The 17,954-nt window shown below is 46.3% G+C and overlaps 1 protein-coding gene across 4 annotated transcripts in view; it reads right to left on the bottom strand.

The window, feature by feature from the left end:
• Positions 1–17,954, bottom strand: part of slc4a3 (solute carrier family 4 member 3) — an 82,866-nt gene that overhangs the window by 13,342 nt on the left and 51,570 nt on the right. The window contains exons 8-15 of one of the 4 annotated variants that reach the window (XM_042065396.1): positions 17,581–17,743; positions 15,099–15,349; positions 14,390–14,568; positions 12,815–13,035; positions 6,289–6,434; positions 5,316–5,496; positions 4,543–4,678; positions 1,577–1,739 (exon numbers count right to left, since the gene is read on the bottom strand). In XM_042065396.1, coding sequence (XP_041921330.1) covers positions 1,577–1,739; positions 4,543–4,678; positions 5,316–5,496; positions 6,289–6,434; positions 12,815–13,035; positions 14,390–14,568; positions 15,099–15,349; positions 17,581–17,743 — 1,440 coding nt within the window. Of the gene's footprint in view, positions 1–1,576; positions 1,740–4,542; positions 4,679–5,315; positions 5,497–6,288; positions 6,435–8,444; positions 9,354–12,814; positions 13,326–13,857; positions 13,922–14,389; positions 14,569–15,098; positions 15,350–17,580; positions 17,744–17,954 lie in introns of those variants that run through there. The other 3 variants (XM_042065406.1, XM_042065416.1, XM_042065425.1) reach the window with 3 other exon arrangements.

Below are 17,954 nucleotides of genomic sequence, written 5' to 3' on the forward strand. Positions count from 1 at the left end.
CCAAAGAATTTGTTGGTATTTGTTGGTAGAGAACCAATCAGGAGTGTGGAGGAGGGTGGATCTGGGAAGCCAGACACCACTGTTGAGCTTTCTGGAGGTGTTATGGGTTTTAATTCAACAAAACACAGACGAAGGAAGGTATCTGCTTGTAAGCCCAGTGAAATGCTCTCGAAAGCTACTCTTTTGGTGATGTTTTTTTACCCACAATGGTTGCTTTGTTGGTGATTTTTTCGATGGTAAAAGTGCTTGGTTGTTGACTGGCCACTCTGGTAAATCCCCTTCCTGTTACACTAGCAATTTAACACCTCTCCTGTGTGTATCTGAAATTCATTTGGTAAAATGAAATCATTCTCATTACCGTAACATAAATTCTCATCCTCCGTAACAGACTTTTCATTACAGTAATGCATAAAAATGCATAGATATTGTAAAGATGTTATTTCTCAGAGACAAAAATTTCTTCATTTTGTTATAATATGTTCCTTAACTGTGCCCCACGAGTGGGTTTTGTTCAAAATATATCTATAACAAAGAGATTATTTGAAAAATTGAACTCTACAATACACATTGTATTTCGGTAATGAGAGTTAATTCATTTAAAATGGAAATTAAAAAATATAAAATATACATTTTGATGTACAGTACTGTTCATTTAATGTACTTATTTGTGTAAATGAAAAAAAAAAAAAAAAAAATTGTTTTCTTACTAATCGTCTCCGTTTGTCATTTACCATATCGGTAATGAGAATTATTCTGGATCTTGCTATCATAACATTGAAATAAAGTTATATTAAATTGTTTTACTATAATACTTTTATCAAAAAATAAAAGTTCACATTCTATTCAGTCACTTAAACTAAAAAATCAATCAAATGAGGTAGATAATATTTTGATGTCAGTTTGACAGGCTTCGTGAGATTCACCCCATCTGATCGCAGGGTTAAGGAGAAATCGCTTCTTCTATGTGCCCTAATGAGGAGACACACCTGCCTCCTATCAGTGGATGTGAATCTACAGTACCAGGTGACAAAGGCACTGAATGGTAAATCACTTTCAATCAATTTAATATGAGCAGATTTTTTTCATTTTTCTTTACCACTTTTATGAGCTGTTCCAAATTTGCCAACATTTTTAGCCATGGGGAACATTAAATGTTTCACAGCTAATGCATCAAGAAGTTTTAACAAGAAGCACCTGTAGACTGACAAAGAGCTCTAATGTAGCACATGTGGGGAGCCCAGGCTTTCTGCGGGCCAAGCACTACCGGCCTACTCTACACACAACCATTTACAGTACCACTCAGCGCAAGGCTACAGAGCTCCAGTGCGTGTTAACGCATGAATGCCAGGCACGTAGCACCAAGAGATCCCTCTCATTACGCCAGTCTGGCATAGAAGCATCACCTCCCACTGGTTGAAGGGTATCGATGCCCCTGGTGCCAGAGCAGGTAAGGTCCTGTGCTACGTGCTTGAGCATTCCGCACTGCCAGCGTTAACCCTCTGGAGCTCTGAGCCCCTATGTGACACATAGCATAATGCGCGACAGCCAAGCCACTCACAAATAAGCTAGCAAACACCTCTTTATCGTGGTCTATCGCCTTGCTGCTGCGCCTCCCGGAATGGTCCTCGGGAACCAGGGGCAAGGCAGTGTCCGGCACGTGGTTATGGTTACGGAAGCTCCCCAGGCTGTTGACCGAATGGTTCCGGTGGAAAAGGCCCTCTTTTTCATCGTTTGGGTGGCTGTGGAGGGAGAACACAATTTGAATGTTGTGATTAGATGATAAGATGAATGGACTGCTATCAACTCTGCATCAACTTTCTATCTCTTCAGAACCAACGGCACTAAGCCAGTAATAAAGCATTCTCTCACTCTTTCCAGCACAAGACCAAGATCTGTGTTGATTTAAGCCCTTCGAGGGGGAAAAAAATTCCCCTTGATTATGAATAATAGATATTGAAAAAAGGCAGGTTTCCATCTCTGGTTAAGAGATTTGCAAACCAAAAAGCAAACCATACCTCCCCATATAAACAATGAAACTGCAAACCAAACCACATATCTTGAGTCGTTTCAGGAAAAAAGTGCCAAAGCAATCAATAAAGACATTCTTAAAACGACAAATATAAATATGCGGTCCGATTGCATCAAGAGATATTTGATGGGAGAAAAATAAGTACTCTAAGTAACGGCAGACCTCAGAGACATAACTTAAGAGTGCGAGAGGCCCTGTCTAAGCGGCGCTCAATACATGTTTTTTGCGGAGAGCTCGGTTGAGTCCACCTCCCCACAACCCCCCCCCCCCCCCCCCCCCCCCGCCGCCCGCCTCAACCCCCTCGCTCTCTTTCTCGCTCTGGAGCCTGGCTCGGTCCAAGGCGTTAGGGGGACCAGATGGAGCCGAGTGTTCCTACAGGCCGACGCCTCGCACAGACAGTTTCATCACTCCACCGCCCTCCAAGGCAGTGACATCAGCCACGCTCATTAAGACTCCTCGGGCCCCCGTTAGAGCACAGGCCGGCGGTCGCCACCGCAGGTTCAGAAAAGCGTGAGAGAGAAAGAGAGAGAGAGAGAGAGCGGAAAAAAGGAGACAAAAAGAGGAGAAAAAAACAAAGAGGAAAGGTGTGACACAAAAAAGGAATTGTGCTCACCCAAATTCCAGGAGATATTTTAAAGAGGAATGACTAACTGCCATGCTAAGTTATACTGCACCTTGAAGTATTTCTTTCCACATCATAAATACATATCTTGGAATCGCGGGCTAATTAGACACTTTTTCCCATGGAAAGGCGTTGATGAGATGATGGGAAATGTTGCAAATTTTCAGTTGTCACTGATCGCTTGTGTGTGTACACTACACATTGGATTTGTGTTTCTCTGCATGTGAGGGAGCACATTTGAGTGTATGCATGTGTATGTGTGTGTGAGTGTGTGTGAGAGTGTGTGTCTGTGTGTCTGCGTGTGCACGTGTGATTGCGTGGGACTATTTTATTGCTGGGCAGTGCAGCCCTTTGCAGTGATCCCCTCTAAATGAGCACAGGTGCTGCCATCTGGCCTAGAGTGGGTTGGCGGGCTGAAGAGCGCCAAATCGCCCTCGTAAATGAGCCTATGTCTGGGGGGGGGGGGGGGGGGGGGGGGGGGAGAGGTGGCACTTTGATGCCACCTCCGATTCTGGGAAAGGCTCAAACTTTTATAAACCTATCAGAGATCCTTCAAAAGTTGTTATATGGACTCACTAAACAGGCCCACACTCTTTTAAACCTATCAGATATCTTGTAGGGCATTTTTCTTTTTGACTAAACGAAAACAGATCTTGAACCTGTTCTGTTCAGAATTCTTAGAACCTTGGTGCTTTCTAGTGAACCGGCCCCGCATTTCCACCAGTTTTGAACGAAGCCAATGATGTGTAGCAGTGTGTTGAATGGAGGAAATAATAGACCTCAAATCAATTAAAAGGCCCATTCAATTCCATCTGTGCTCGCATAACCAATGTCACACACTTCACTGACACCAAGCACCCTAATTCTGATCTATCAGAGGTTTCTAATGCAGAAGAACCAATCTCAGGCAGAAAAGTCAAGATAAGCAGTGACAGTGACACTACCAAAGCACTTACATCAGCCTTAGCAGTTGAGCACCCCATGAGTAAGTCAGTCTCCAACTGCGTAACCGTAATTGATCTATGGCACAATAGCTATTCCAGAGATGTCAAGCCAGAGAACTTTTGATTAACCTCGCACACCAGCTGTATGTTATTAATGGCCTTTATTAATTTCCCAAAGGTATGCTGTAATCAAAACCAGCATCCCCACATCATCGGCAAACCATGAGAGCATCCCACCGAGCGCAGTGGGGTAGGGCCATGCACTGTTAATGTTGTTAGTGCACTGCACACATACACACACTCTTACATGCACACACACGCACGCACACACACACACACACACACACACACACACACACACACACACACACACACACACACACACACACACACACACACAGATACCATTTTGATGGCACTGCTGGGTCCAGTGTGGCCACCTTGGCAAAGTGGTCATGGCTGAGCACAAAAACAGAAAGAGAGAAAGAGAAAGAGAGAGAGAGAGAGAGAGAGAGAGAGAGAGAGAGAGACTGTGCAGGGCAGTTCACAAAAGACTTTAGTTCACTTATGTGCAGTGACCAACTAAAGAGGTCAGGTTCCAGCTCTGGAAACAAAAGCTGTACTACCCCCCCCCCCCCCCCCCCCCCCCCCCCTCCATATCCCCAAGTCTAGTTGTCAGCTGGACATATTTTTTTAAAGCAGATGGATGAATTCCAACAAAAAATTTGGCCTTTTTGTAAAAAACCCTCTACGGAACAGCTCTTTTCAGAAAGTGTATAAACACTGATCATAACTCTTTTATTTATTTGCAAGCATCGCTGGTTGTGTAATCTCTTTTTCGATCCACCAGGAAGCCATTGACAGCAGTGCTCCTGGCAAACGGCAACCACAGTGCAGCGCTCGATATGGGCCCCGAGTGGGGCTATTGACGGGTGACCCTTTCTGACCTGTGTTTGAGCAGCAAGGCCCGCAGAACGTTGGCCCGGTCTTCAGCCCTTATTTGGTCCGAGATGATCATAGTCTCCACCACCAAGTGGGCAATGCCTGGCAGAGTGGTCTGCTCCAAATCCAACAATATGGCACCTGCAGAAAGAGCCAGAGGGCTTGAGACAAAGAGGCAGCTCTCATGCTGATTACAAATCACTTACATGTACTGTAGCTGATGACAAATCACTTACTTTCAGTGTCTTTGGTACAGCACATTGAATAAATATCACAGTTTACAATCGCTTAAAAACTACAACAGCAATAAAGCATACCTACTTAATGCCCATGTATGCCATTTATCAAATAATTAAACAGAGAGAGAAGGTATGCAAATACAGTTTGCCAGTAATCATCTTGCTGGCTTGCCAGTTGGCAAGTTTGGGGGAAGCAATAAAAGTTTTTATGGAGATAATGTTGTGATACATTTTTTTAAGGTAAATGCACCTTGCATCTGCCAATAGCCCTGAACTTTATAAGCATTATGCTTTGCATTATGCCCATTAGTCTTAGAATCTTCATTAGATCAAAGTCTTTAAGTTTATGTGTTAAGTTAAGTTTACATGTTGGATTTATGTGTTAAGTTAAGTTTACATGTTGGATTCAGAGTCCACCCAACTCAGCATCAACCTGAGTCCCAACCGCCACATTATTGGTGTATTAGGACGCTCAGCGTAAGCCATGTTTGAGGTTTCACCACCCATTTAGCGCTGCAGCTTTGGCTATGGCTCCTCACCGTGAGTGATGGTCCTACGGAGCTCCAGGAGACTGCGGAATGTGAGCGAAGCCACATGGGGCTTGCCCCAGCGGTCAGTCTCCTCCTCTACGTCCTCCTCGAATTTGATCCAGCGTGCCGTCTCCTTCCAGCGCATCTCCTGGTTCTTGTCAGTGATCAGCTCATTAAGCTCCACAAAGACCTGACCCCGAAAACACCCACGCATGCACACATACGCGCGCGCACACACACACACACACACACACACACACACACACACACACACACACACACACACCGGACACAGCATGAATTCAGAATAGGGCCTTGTTAAATCCATTTCTATGATGCTTTCACCAACAGCTTTGACAGCCTCTGAAGGCCAATGGTTTTCCAGGATAGAGAGGCCTGGTGAGAGTGTGGCTCGATCCTAAAGGAAGTCGTTAGAGTAATGGCCCACTGCTTAAATATCTAATGCACACACAGGGCAGAATGAGCCCACAGTGTTGATTGATTTAAGAATTAGGGGAAGCTGAGATACTCAAGCCCACACTTCTACATGGAGCTTCCACTGCTCAGTGACTGACAGGGCATTTATTTAAGTAGGCAGTATTTCATATCTCACATTGACTCAAGTGGGATCACTCTACCTCTTGTTCTGTCTTTGAGAGTCTGTGTGTGTGTGTGTGTGTGTGTGTGTGTGTGTGTGTGTGTGGGGGCGGGGGGGGGCTGGGGGGCGGCGGAGACAGTGTGTGTGCGAAAGTGAGAGAAGGAGGATCAATAAAGACCTGCCAAGAAAGGAAAGATAGCAAACTGAACTGAAATACCTTCACTGAGCTTCCAGCCCACACCTCTATTAGCACAGCTAATCTCAAATATTGATGTTGGGTTACAGAAATTGAGAATTATTAAGCTCACTTGTAGCCAGGGAAAGACAAATGTCTGTGAGGCCAAGTGTGCATTCATCAGAGCTGGCCAGTCCTTCGTCTCTTACCTCGTGGGTCTTCTTGTCGGCTGCCCTCTTTCTTTTCTTCAGACTGGTAAGAGGAGGCGAGCTGTTGCTTGTCCTGGGAACCAGGCATCTCGAAGACTTCTTTACCAGGTGACGCCTCACCCCGGGATTGTCCTCAAATCGGTGACCTGTGAACAGCACGACAAAGACAAAGAGCATGAGACTTCTGTTGATTGGAAATTTGCACACAATTTCAACTTAGGGCACAAACAATGAAGAGGAATGTCTATGGAACAAAAGAGTGATAAATTACATTGTTTAGAATATCCTCTCCAATTATGTTTCCACATTTGCACTAAACACTAAACAGCGGCTTCTTTAAGTCTGATGATGAGCAATCTTAGGCAAAGCAAAAAGTAATCGACAGAGGGAATTACTTTGGGTGGTTGAGCCCTGAGGCCACTCGTCTCCATTTTCCCCCCTTTTTTTCATCGAAGGAGCCATGATTTAATACTGTATCATTTCAACCCGCAAACCAGGGCTTTTATTGAATTTGGGATAATTGAAGGGGTGTGTTCCTGGGAGCCCCTCTCTCTCTCTCTCTCTCTCTCCTCGGCTTCTCCCAGTGCCAAGCTCCAAGGCCTGGGGACTCGAGAGGAGAGGAGAGGCCCTTGCCAGGCAGCCCCGGGCCCCAGCTGGTTCGTGTTGTCACAGTAGTCACAGGACATGGGGTAAACAAAGCGTAGAGAGAGAGGGAAGGGAGGCAAGCAGGGGGTGAAATGTTTGTCCTGTCACTCTCATCTTTCTGACTGCGGGTTTCATGCTAGCCCTCTGCACGGTTCGTCTGCTGCGTTTTACAGCACATGCTCGGCTCGCGGGTTACAGCCTCCCATGGGGCCCTTCTCCTAACTGCATGGAGGAGATGGCTTTTGGCTGTACTCTGGCTGAGCCATTCCATTATGGCAGCGCAACAGCAATCCTGACGAAGGACCGACTGGCAAACATTCAGCTCAGAACACCGAGCAGATTTGAAAAAAAAAAAAACAGCTCTATAACAGCAAATTAAATTTGCTGAAGTATTGCTTTTTGAACGACTGAGCAATCCCTCATTCTACGGAATTACAGAAGTGGCAACAGCAGGTCACCGATGGAACATGTCCCTCTCCAAGGACAATCACTGTAGGTATGTTGTGTACACAAGTTCAAACATGTTTACATGTTTAAAACAAAACAAAATTGAAGCATTTCATGTATTTCCTTGTGGCTTGGACATATTTCTCAGGGTGCAGAGACATTGGCAACTGGATGCCCTTCAGACTCTAGTTCTCCTCATGAGGAGTTGTGATCTCCCTGAGGAGCCAGAGAGGCTCAAGGGCTGATAAAGAGTGGAGAGTGGGGGATGAGTCTCTTGGGTAATTCACTCATTAATATCCAGACACCAACTGGAAAAAAGAGGCAGCTCTAGAACATTTCAAACATGCACACATTCCCAAGCACCAATGGCATTGCAGGAGAGCAAACATTATTTTTTTGCCTGCTGCAGCAAAGCCTTTCAGGCAGGGCCAAAAGCATCCGTGTCCTAACCTTCAGAGCCTCTAAAGCTTTCAACGCAATGGCGGTCAGGCTCTGGCTCATCAACACTTGTCAATGATGGCATGTGTTAACGCTTGGCCGGTGCAACAGAGAGGCCCAGGGCCGTGTGCCGGGGCCGCAGGATCAATACGGGAGCTGAGCAGAGCAGTGGCATCACCCTGGGCCATGCCACAGAGTAGGGCACAGTGGGTGGGGTGTGCCTTTAATTAGCTTGTGTTACTCTATGAGATCGATGCAGCAACTCGATTCAAAACTCCCACTGATCGATCATCACCATCAGACACATCCATGAAAAGAATGAAGAATGGGCTGCTCGAGCTACCACAATGTCATAATAACAGCATCTAAACGGAAAAAGCCATTAGATTCCATTGAGTGATGTGCCACAAAAGCAGACCGCAAATGATGTTTGTGCAGGGCTCTCCAGCGTTGCCTATGGTATTTGCCACCCAAATGTAAATCCTTTCAAGAACAGTACACTCAATCCCACTTTATGTTTTAAATGGTTTGATCATGTTTACTAATATCCATAGTTTATGTACACAAACAACTGATTTAAAAATATGTAAGTGATGTAAAAGAATGTAACTGATAATGTCATATACCTACTTCCTCCTCTGACTTACGAATAGGATCCACTGGGGATCCAAGATGAGTGTGGATTGATTCCAACAAATCATAGTCATCAAAGTCTAAGACAAACTCCTCAAAGTCCTCAAAGCCCTCCACCGAGAAGAGACCGCCATGGTGCCCTTCCTCGTATCCACTCCCCGCGTTGAGTTGGTGGGACGGGGTGGCGCTAGACGAGCCCCTCCGGGCCCTGTGTTCCTTGGCCTCCTTGTCTGTCATCTTTTGGGCCCGTGCGTCCACCCCTCCCCGCTGCAGGTGGGTGCCCTGCTCATCCAGGGTGCGGCTCTCCCGCTCCCAACCGTCTCCGTCCGTGTGGCCTCGGTGTTAGCAGCCCAGCCCAGCCCTCTGGCTTTCCATGCAGAGCTTCTCCACACCTCAGAGCAAATAACCCCCAAAAAAAACAAACAAAAACTGTGGAAAAGAACAGAAGGTTCCCCGGAGAGCTTGACCTCTGCTGATGGACTCTATCCAAGAGGTAGATCAGCGTTGTGAGTTCTAGGAAGTCCACGGAGGAATCCAAAAGCAGCTTCAGCAGAGGGCTGCCCCAGAAAGCCCTTTCATTTGTCAATTTAGCTGAATGAAGCCATCAAACTTTCTCAATAAGGCAGTACGGATGACAGCCATTCCAAGAACCGCAATCAACCTGAGGTGAAGGACACAGAAAAATCAGATGCAGCCCAGGGAGGATCGCCAGATGTCCAACAATGCTTTTGGTCCACAGTCAAGGACAGTGAGAGCGAGGGTCTGGTCCTGATGTGAAGTTCCCAACCAGGCACGCAAGGCCCGGTACCGTGTGGCCTGAGGCTCTGCGATCCAGCCAGCCACCAAACTGGGAGACGACGCGGGATCCAGGTGAGAAAACAGCAGGGACACCAGAGTAGCTCAACAGTCGGCGGGGGAACTGCGGATACAGGCACAGGGTTTTTTTTGGCTCTCCACTAACCTATTGGCAGCATAGCATGGTTTCCGTGACGTTGCCAATTGATTCTGTAGCTGTAGCCGGGACTGGTCAGCAACCCTTCCCCCCACCCACCTTCCCCCAGCGCCGGTGGCGCCCTCCTGCTGCTAACCCCCAATATGCAGCCAGACTAGCGTCGGCGTGCAGCACGCGAGCAACCCGCCGATGAGTCACGCGCTGCAAAATCAACACCCACACCTCCAGTCTTGGTTGAGGAGAGAGCAGGACAGCAGCAGATCCACAAATATGGGCGCTCGCTCGATCTCTTGCTGCACTGCCACACACAGACGACACATCCGCACGCTGACCAGAGATGACGGCAGAGGCCCCGGTTGGGCCTGAGGATCTCTCTGCCACGACACCGGCGCAAACACAGGAAACGAGCGAGAGAGGGAGAGAGAGAGAGAGACGTCGTCTCGGCGTCACACTTAGTCAAAGTGCGTCCAGATGCACAACATGGTGCTTGGCGATAGGCTGCACTGTCTCTAGATCCCACGTCTCCATGGAAACCATGATTGCTACTGGAGCGCTCCCCTCACTCATTCGGCTGGTACCTGCACGGCACCGAGCCTCTTCAGGCCTCGCCGCAGGGAGAGCTGCAGCGCTCGGAAGAGCCACTACACCTCAGGCACAGACATAACAGAGCACCTCCCAAACACCACACAAACAAACACATACTGTACACAAGCACACACATGTGCCATTATGAAAGATGGGGGTTTTAATTCAAAGATATATTAATTGGGCTGAACACTGCAAAAAGGATTTAGCATTGCACAATGGAATGGATTTTTTAACGCTCCCACAATTGGAATCATTTGGAAATTGGCAGATAGATTCTCCCGAAGTAAATCACTGAATTATCATCAGACTTATTTTGTGCATTCATTTGTTATTTACTATGTGTTGATGTTGCAACCCCGATAACAGTGAAACAGATGATGTATCCGGCATCAGTTTCAAATGTGTGGAAGTGTGAGGAGAATGGCGGTCAGCCACACTCCACGCCCACTGATGCATGAGCTGTGGAGCCACTGAGGTGGAAGGTGGGGGGCGGATATGAGCAGCAAATAGCCATCCTGCCATCCCATGGCACCGAAATTCAATCGCTTGTTCCAGAGCAAGGTCCCAGTTTCCGATTCCATCTGGCGTGGCAGTCAATGAGGCCTGCGCTCTGAAAGCAGGAAGGGCGACAAGCGGGGGTCGAGCCTGCCATAATCGATCTGAGCTACTGTGTTAATTACAGCCTGAGGCTAGTTCACTGAACTCCCATCCCATCCGCTCACCTAAAAGAGTGGAGGGAGAGAAAGAGAGAGAGAGAGAAAGAGAGAGAGTAAGCGGGAGAAAGAGAGAGAGAGTGTGTGTGAGAGGAGGAGAGTGGACCTATGTGCCCCCATTCTCCATTCACAAGCCACTCTAACACACGTGTCCTGTGCAGCTGTTCTGATGTTGCACATTCTGATGGTCATGAGGGAGGGAGGCGTCCACGGCTCCCCAACCCTGGAAGTGTGTCAGGGGTGAGACAGCATGCACATGCAGGGGAACTCTCACTCTGACACACCTGGGCTGAATAGGCTGGTTTTATATGATAAGTGAGTAGCAGTGAGTGATGTGCATGGTTGGGTTGAGGAGAGTTAATCCTAATTTATTCCAGCATGTCAGGATATGGTGGGGTAGAGCAGATTACAGGCTGACTGATTAGTGTGCCTGCCAGTGGAGGGCAGCCATGGGTCTAAATCTAAAATGGCTGTTTTACAATTACTAAAATCACTTAGCTATTTACTAGTTTTCTGGTTGCAGTGTTTCAGATTGAAACACGTTCTGTGAATTATCTTTGCTTTTAAAACAAGATGTTAATCAATTAAACATCTGCAGTTGTTTTCTTGATCAACAATCCAGATGTAGAAAAGTAGATGGCAAGACTAATTTCCCACAGGTAAAACTTGACGTATACATTTCAGGGGTGTGTGTGTGTGTGTGGGTGTGTGTAGGGTAAAGCAGGGAATGGTTTCCCAGCCCAGCGACACAGCAGGACAGGACCATATGGCTGGCTAATGAAGAGTTGTTTGTAACTGTTCCCATGGCAGACATGCCACCACAAATCTCACAGAGCTCACAACAGCTGGGAGGGCAAGTGGAGGAGCATGGGATCTGACTGGACTATACCCCCCCACCAACCCCAACCCCCTCGCATCAGGCAGAGGGGATGCTGACAAAGGCTTTGCTGCGAAATCTCTGGAAAGAAATCCAGAAGCATGCCCCCCCCCCAGCACAGGAGAGGAATACGTAGCATTTAACGCATAGCAGTGGTTTATCATGGAGCTTAATCCACATCCCATCTGATGAGCATACATTAAATTTAGCAACCTCTTTAGTCCACCACGACTTTTAAAGCTGGAGGGGTCAGTGATAGGGTCTGCTGATTATAGCCTATCGCTCAGCATTTCATTACTTGCACACAACATTTGAGGTTTGTTTAGCTATGCCCGGGGTCCAAAGGAGACTGTTTTATTACAGGCGATCATGGGAGGAAAACAGCTGAAAGTCCAATTGCCATATAGACACAGGGGCCCTTGGTGACCCCCGACCGCATCTGAGAAATCTCAGGGTTTGTTTACTCGTGTTTAATAAGGCTGGGATGAGTCGAGGGCCCACTGACTGGATGGCCCATGCCAAGGAGATGAGGCTGCAGTTACTCTGACCGCCACAACACATACATGGAGGACGTGCCCACAGACCACAAAGCCGTCCTCCCCTTTCTCAAACAAACCAAATGGCTGGCTTCTAAGTTAACAAACAAATAGCCAGGCAAGACCACTGCTGTCCTTGCTTCGCTGCATGGCCTCGTAATGAGGCTTTGACCAACAGGGCCTGACGTTCTTGGGTTCCACCCTTCCTAGAATCGCACAGCTTGACTTTTAAAGTGATCCCCCAGAGACGAGACCCAAACTACTGCAGCCATCCCGCTTCGTCGTCAACAAAAAAATAGAAGTAAAGAGAAAGATTAAGAGTAGATTAAAGATTTAATACTCTTGGCATGCACTACACTAATCCTCACAACCACACGGCTTCCTCAGACCACTATGATGACTCTCTCAGAGCTGCAGTAGCGGGGCAGACTTTAACTGAACTTGAAAACACAGGAACCAGAACTCTGACCACACATTAATACATCCCTCAGAGCTGAACCGGGGACTGGAGTCCCTTCTGACTGCATGAAATTCATAACAGACACTGCAATAAAATAAGGAAAGGAGGTGCAAGTCATAAATCCAATCAGCTGACGCAGTGGCAGGAGATGAGAGGAGGTGAAATGGGGGAGGACTTTTATTTTGTGACTGAGAGCTTTTTCCCTTTGACCCTCCTGCCCCCTGCTGGCCTGCTTACTCTTCATGTCGTCCAGGTCGGCGCTGGCCAACATCTGGGCTTCGGCCTCGTCGGTGGGCACCTTCTGGTAGACGGCCGTCTCCATGGCGGTCATGCTGCCGATGCAGATGCGCTCCCGCAGGTCGTAGCTGGTGCGCTGGACTCCCGGAAGGCGATGCAGGGGCTTCCGCCGGAACCAGCCGCGCGTGCTGACACTGGCCGGCTCCACAACTGGACTGAACCTGAAGAGACACAGCACAGAGCACAGAGACTTGACTATAGATACAAACAAGTGCATGATACAAAGCATACAGTAACTTTACATGTGATTGACAACTACACATAACAGACTGATTTTTGTTTAGGCACCAAATCTAGGAATCTTACCCAGCTAGACATGCACTGACTGCACATTATTTACAAGTTACGGGTTACCATAAATATCACAATGCAGCCTTTGTAAAAACGTGCGTTGTTTATGTTGAAAGTTGAATGTTTGTGTTTAAAATAAACATCTTCTTTGGGTCTGCACCTGTGTATGAAGAGACAGTATGAAGTTTATTTGTTGTAAAATATAAACAAATTGCTACCACAATTCTTTTGATTTATATGTTTTAGGTCCAAATAAAAACTTACACAATAAAAACAAGATGCAAAATATATACATGAAATTTGGGAGAAAGCAGTCTATTCATCATATCCACAGAGTTATTTTATGGTTATAACTATATATGCATTACACTGTTATTGACAACAAAAACAAACGCTCCAAAGTAAACCCGCTAGACTAGATTGCACGTTGCAAACAGCAGATGGCGCTGCAACACTGGCATCCCCTCACTTCAGTGCTGCATCAGCAAAACCACATGCCACTTTTACTCGTGTTATTGTACAACAGCACTGCATCCTATTGTCCTAATTTTCTTATGTGGCTCAAAAAATTCTAAATAAATCCACGCTGAATGTGTGGATTAGTGCGTTCAGATATGAAAACAGACAAGTACCTGAGCATCACTGAGGACTGGAGATCCACAGCTTGCCCTATACATTATGCATGGCCTTACCCAATAATTTATATCCTGATTGCCTTGTGTTTTTATAAGCCAGATGGGTTTCCAGACAGAGCTCACATGTATGCCTCTGGGCAATTACCACAATGAGCATCGTTTATATCCACACAGATCTGCCTGGGCACAAAACACACCGCATCCTCATGTTCTTTCACAAAGTGTTACTTTCAAATATATTGTGTCAGCTGGCTAAACAGCCAATGGTTTTTAAAAAAGAAAACCATAGAAAAAGATGAAATAACTATGATTCATAGGCAAAATGATCTCTTCTTTTCTCTCAAAGCCTATTCTTATCTGTCAAATCAAGAATCACGTTAAGTGAAAATAAGGGATGAAATGCTTCAAGAGGGAGAGGAGAGAGGAAGGGATTACAAGCAGACAGGATTACAAGCAGACTTTGTGCAAATGCTGCACATTTGTCACACCTCTCACCTCACTCAATATCTAAATCCAGCCGGTCAAATACAACAAAATAAACTTATTTTGTTACAGTGTTAAGGAGTGGAGACTAGTGCAGGAGCTCTACCTGCTGGGTGCCTCGTCCTCCTCTTCCTCCTCCTCCTGTCGCTCCTGCATCTCCTCCTGCTCCTCCGAGTCCTCCTTGGCAGGCGTGGATTCCTGGGGGTCCGGGGGACGTTCGCTCTCCATGTGGAAGCTGCTGGAAGGCAGGGGAGCTGCCAGGTCTTCCTCACTGCCCAAACTAAACTGAGAGGACAACACACACCATTACCCTCACAGAACACTTAATTTCCCTCTCATTCTGTCATCCACACAGCAGGCAGCTTTCAAACTTTCACTTTTATTCTTATGAGGTCATGTCTACACTCCCAGCAGCTCTCTCTTTGTGTCACTCTATATTGGTGTATCGCTCTGTCTTTCTGGGCAGTTACCTGTTAAACATACACTCAGCAGATTGCTATCTATTCAGGTGTCAGCTCTTTGTTCAGTTTCATCTTACTGTCAGGGAAAGGTGGCAGTTGTCATTGCCCTGAATTCTCCTTCAAAGCTTTGCTTGAAGTGTCTTAAAATGGGGGTTACGCTTGGATGCTGAGGGTGAAACTACCCATAACACTGTGTACAGACTTGACCTGATTCCATCTGTAAACAATGTGATGCAATAATGCTCTCGACAAATATACCAACTAATACAAACAAACAATTATGCAATACAAACAAACTCGAGTTAGAGTAAACCATTGACCAGTGTTTCAAACAGGCATCCCACATGGGCCTACCTGCGGCTGGTCCTCAGGCGCCTCCGTGGGTGTGGCTGCAGGGCCCTGGCCCTCAGCGCCGGACTCGGCCTCCTCCTCGTCCACCTCGTGGATGGTAGGGGTCACCTCGGAAGGGGGCATGGAGGTCTTCTTTTTCTTGCGCTTCTTCTTGCGCCGGCGGTCCATGCTGAGCACCCTCTTGCGGAGGCGCTGGGGTGGGGGGAGGTGGGTGGAGAGCGGGTGGTGGGTGTGGTGGAACATGTGCCGGTGGTCTGGGGGAGTAGAAAGATGGGAGTGAAGCAGAGGGTGAGAACATGGGAGGCTTTGTGAAAAGCATGTCAAGAATTTTTCCTGTTTTCATGCCGAGTTCCGAACTGGCCAATCCTGGGCCTCTGTTAGAGGAAGGCTGCTAAACACTGGGAGAGCGAAGACCAAACAAAGGAGGGACCAAGAGATCATCTTGTGTCTTGGCAGTTACAGACACGCAAAATTGGGCTACTTTGTGAACACATTTGTGAAATACAGCAGCTATTGTGTGCTACATTTCACAAGTTTTAGTTATTGGAAACACTGGGTTTCTGATAGTGGTACTGTAACATGTAAGCCCAGTGTGTGTGCATGTTTGTGTGTGCGCGCCTGTTCTGTGTCTGTGTGCATGTACGTGTGTGTGTTTGTTTGTGTGCATGTGTGTGCTTGCGTTCGTGCATGTGTAATGATAATTATGATTCTTACAGAAACAATAGGGCTTCACAACTTCAGTGCATGAGGCATGCCACATCCTGCACTTCCAGTGCTTGGGCTATTAATTGGAAACTATTTACCTGACACCTTACAAGACTCTTCAGATTAAGCCTGATGATCATCTCATCTCTGAGAAATGGATCACCTTTCAGACAGAACTGCTATGCTATACAGTACTGCATTTGATTCCTTTATTCTTTACGGGCCAATGTAGTTGCTTCAACAGCCTGATGACTCAATGACTAATCAACCAAGACTGCAGACTGCACTGTCAACATGGCACCCTCATAGGGCTCTAAAGGCCTAGCACATTTACCAGCCTAAGAAACAGTAGAGAGACATCCTGTCCTGAATGTACTCTGCTTCCACCAGTCAGAACTTTGATGTCAGAAAGTTACTCCTTGGGTTGTCAGTCACATACCTGGAGGCAGGTGTCAGTTGGTTGACAGCAAAACCCCAAAGATCTCCAGATGATGGAACATACAGTAAAGGCCTTACTCTGGGGTATATCTTCAACTGTCTCTCTTTCTGTTTATGCTGAATGGCTTTAGTTACAGTGCATCTGTGATGTCCTCAGAAATTCTCCACTGACAAGAACCTACAGTATACTGAGCTGAGGCAGCCACAGACAGCAGCTGGGAGAAGTGGGCTCTGCCTCTGGAGGTAGTCTGAAGTTGTGTTGAGGCCAAACTCGTAAAAATCAGGGAAAATGACTGGATAAGTGGAATTTCCTCTGTAGAAAATGTTCAGTGTAATGTTCTACAATGATTTACTAATCCTCAACGGATTACTGGTTGAGACTTCACTTTCTATAAAGCCACTGAGAAAACTAACTCACAAATTAAACAAAAAAAATATAATGACAAACTGCACAAGGACTTGTCCACACCTATACAAGAGCTTCAGTTATTAAAAGTGATCAAAACATCAAGATGTAAGTGGAAGCATCCCACCCATTTAGACGTCCAAGTGCCCTTGGTTCAAACCCAACCTGTGCTTATTTCCCTATCCAACTCTCAATAGCTCTCTTCCCCTTTTTCACATTTTTCACTTTCCGTTCTCAAAAAAAGCAAAAGCCTTTATAAAGTTATACAGTTTATAATGTTTAAAAATTAATCATAACAAGTTGTACATTTTAAGTTCTTCATTATTTATATATAAATACTGAGAGCAGTTATAACTACTTCTCACATCTGAATTTAGTGTAATATCTATTGGATATCTTATTGTGTACATAGTGTATGTGGTAAATATGTACACATGCATTATATGTGCCTGTTTATAGATGTTTTATTTTACTAAAGTACTCATCTATCTTCTAACATAATGACAAAAACATTTGTGCGCAAGCAGAGCAGACATGCAAACTTTCCATAAAAGTGCAGCAGACTCAGTTACAAGGACAAGATTTACAATATATGTGGCGGGCGGCCAGTGGCTTAGCGCAGGGCTCAGAGAGGGTCAGCGGAACAGAGCGGAGCTGTTAAAGTGAGGCTCCGTTCCTTAGAAGCCAGGCCTTGACAAGTGGCTCTCACAGTGACAGGGCCATTAATCTCACCCAGGCAAGTTTAAGGGACGAGACGCACTGAGCAGACCCTTAGGAAGGTCCACTCGCCCATGAGTGATAACGCGTACAAAACAAAGATGGCAGCACATTTGCAAGTTTTTGAAAGTCAATATGTGTGTGTGTGTGTGTGTGTGTGTGTGTGCCTTGTAGTCCTATTCGCACGGCCTGTGGCTGTGACTCCCCAACACCACTTACACTCAAAGTCTTTCTCATTGTAGCTGCGGCCCATTTTCTCTGCGCCATTGGCCGCGGTCTCCAAGATGATGTCCCCAAAGCGCTCCACAGACAGGGCCTTCTCCAATTCTTCAGACTCATCTTCCTCTGCTTCAGTGGGATCCCTCTCCTCTTCAGCCAAAACCTGCAGTCAGAAGTCAAAGCGTTAGCAAGCTAGCTCTGAAAACAACACCTTTCTCTACCTACTGGTAGAAGTGCAAGCTTGATTCTGGAATAATGTAAATCTACCACAGAAAAAAATATTTTCAAAACACAGATGCAGCTGTAAACAAGATTAAATTATGTTTACTCTGTCTTTGCAAACAAGTCTACAGTGTCAACACTATGTTATGTTT

This window comes from Alosa sapidissima, chromosome 2, assembly GCF_018492685.1.
Source record: "Alosa sapidissima isolate fAloSap1 chromosome 2, fAloSap1.pri, whole genome shotgun sequence".
Taxonomy (NCBI): Eukaryota; Metazoa; Chordata; class Actinopteri; order Clupeiformes; family Clupeidae; genus Alosa; species Alosa sapidissima.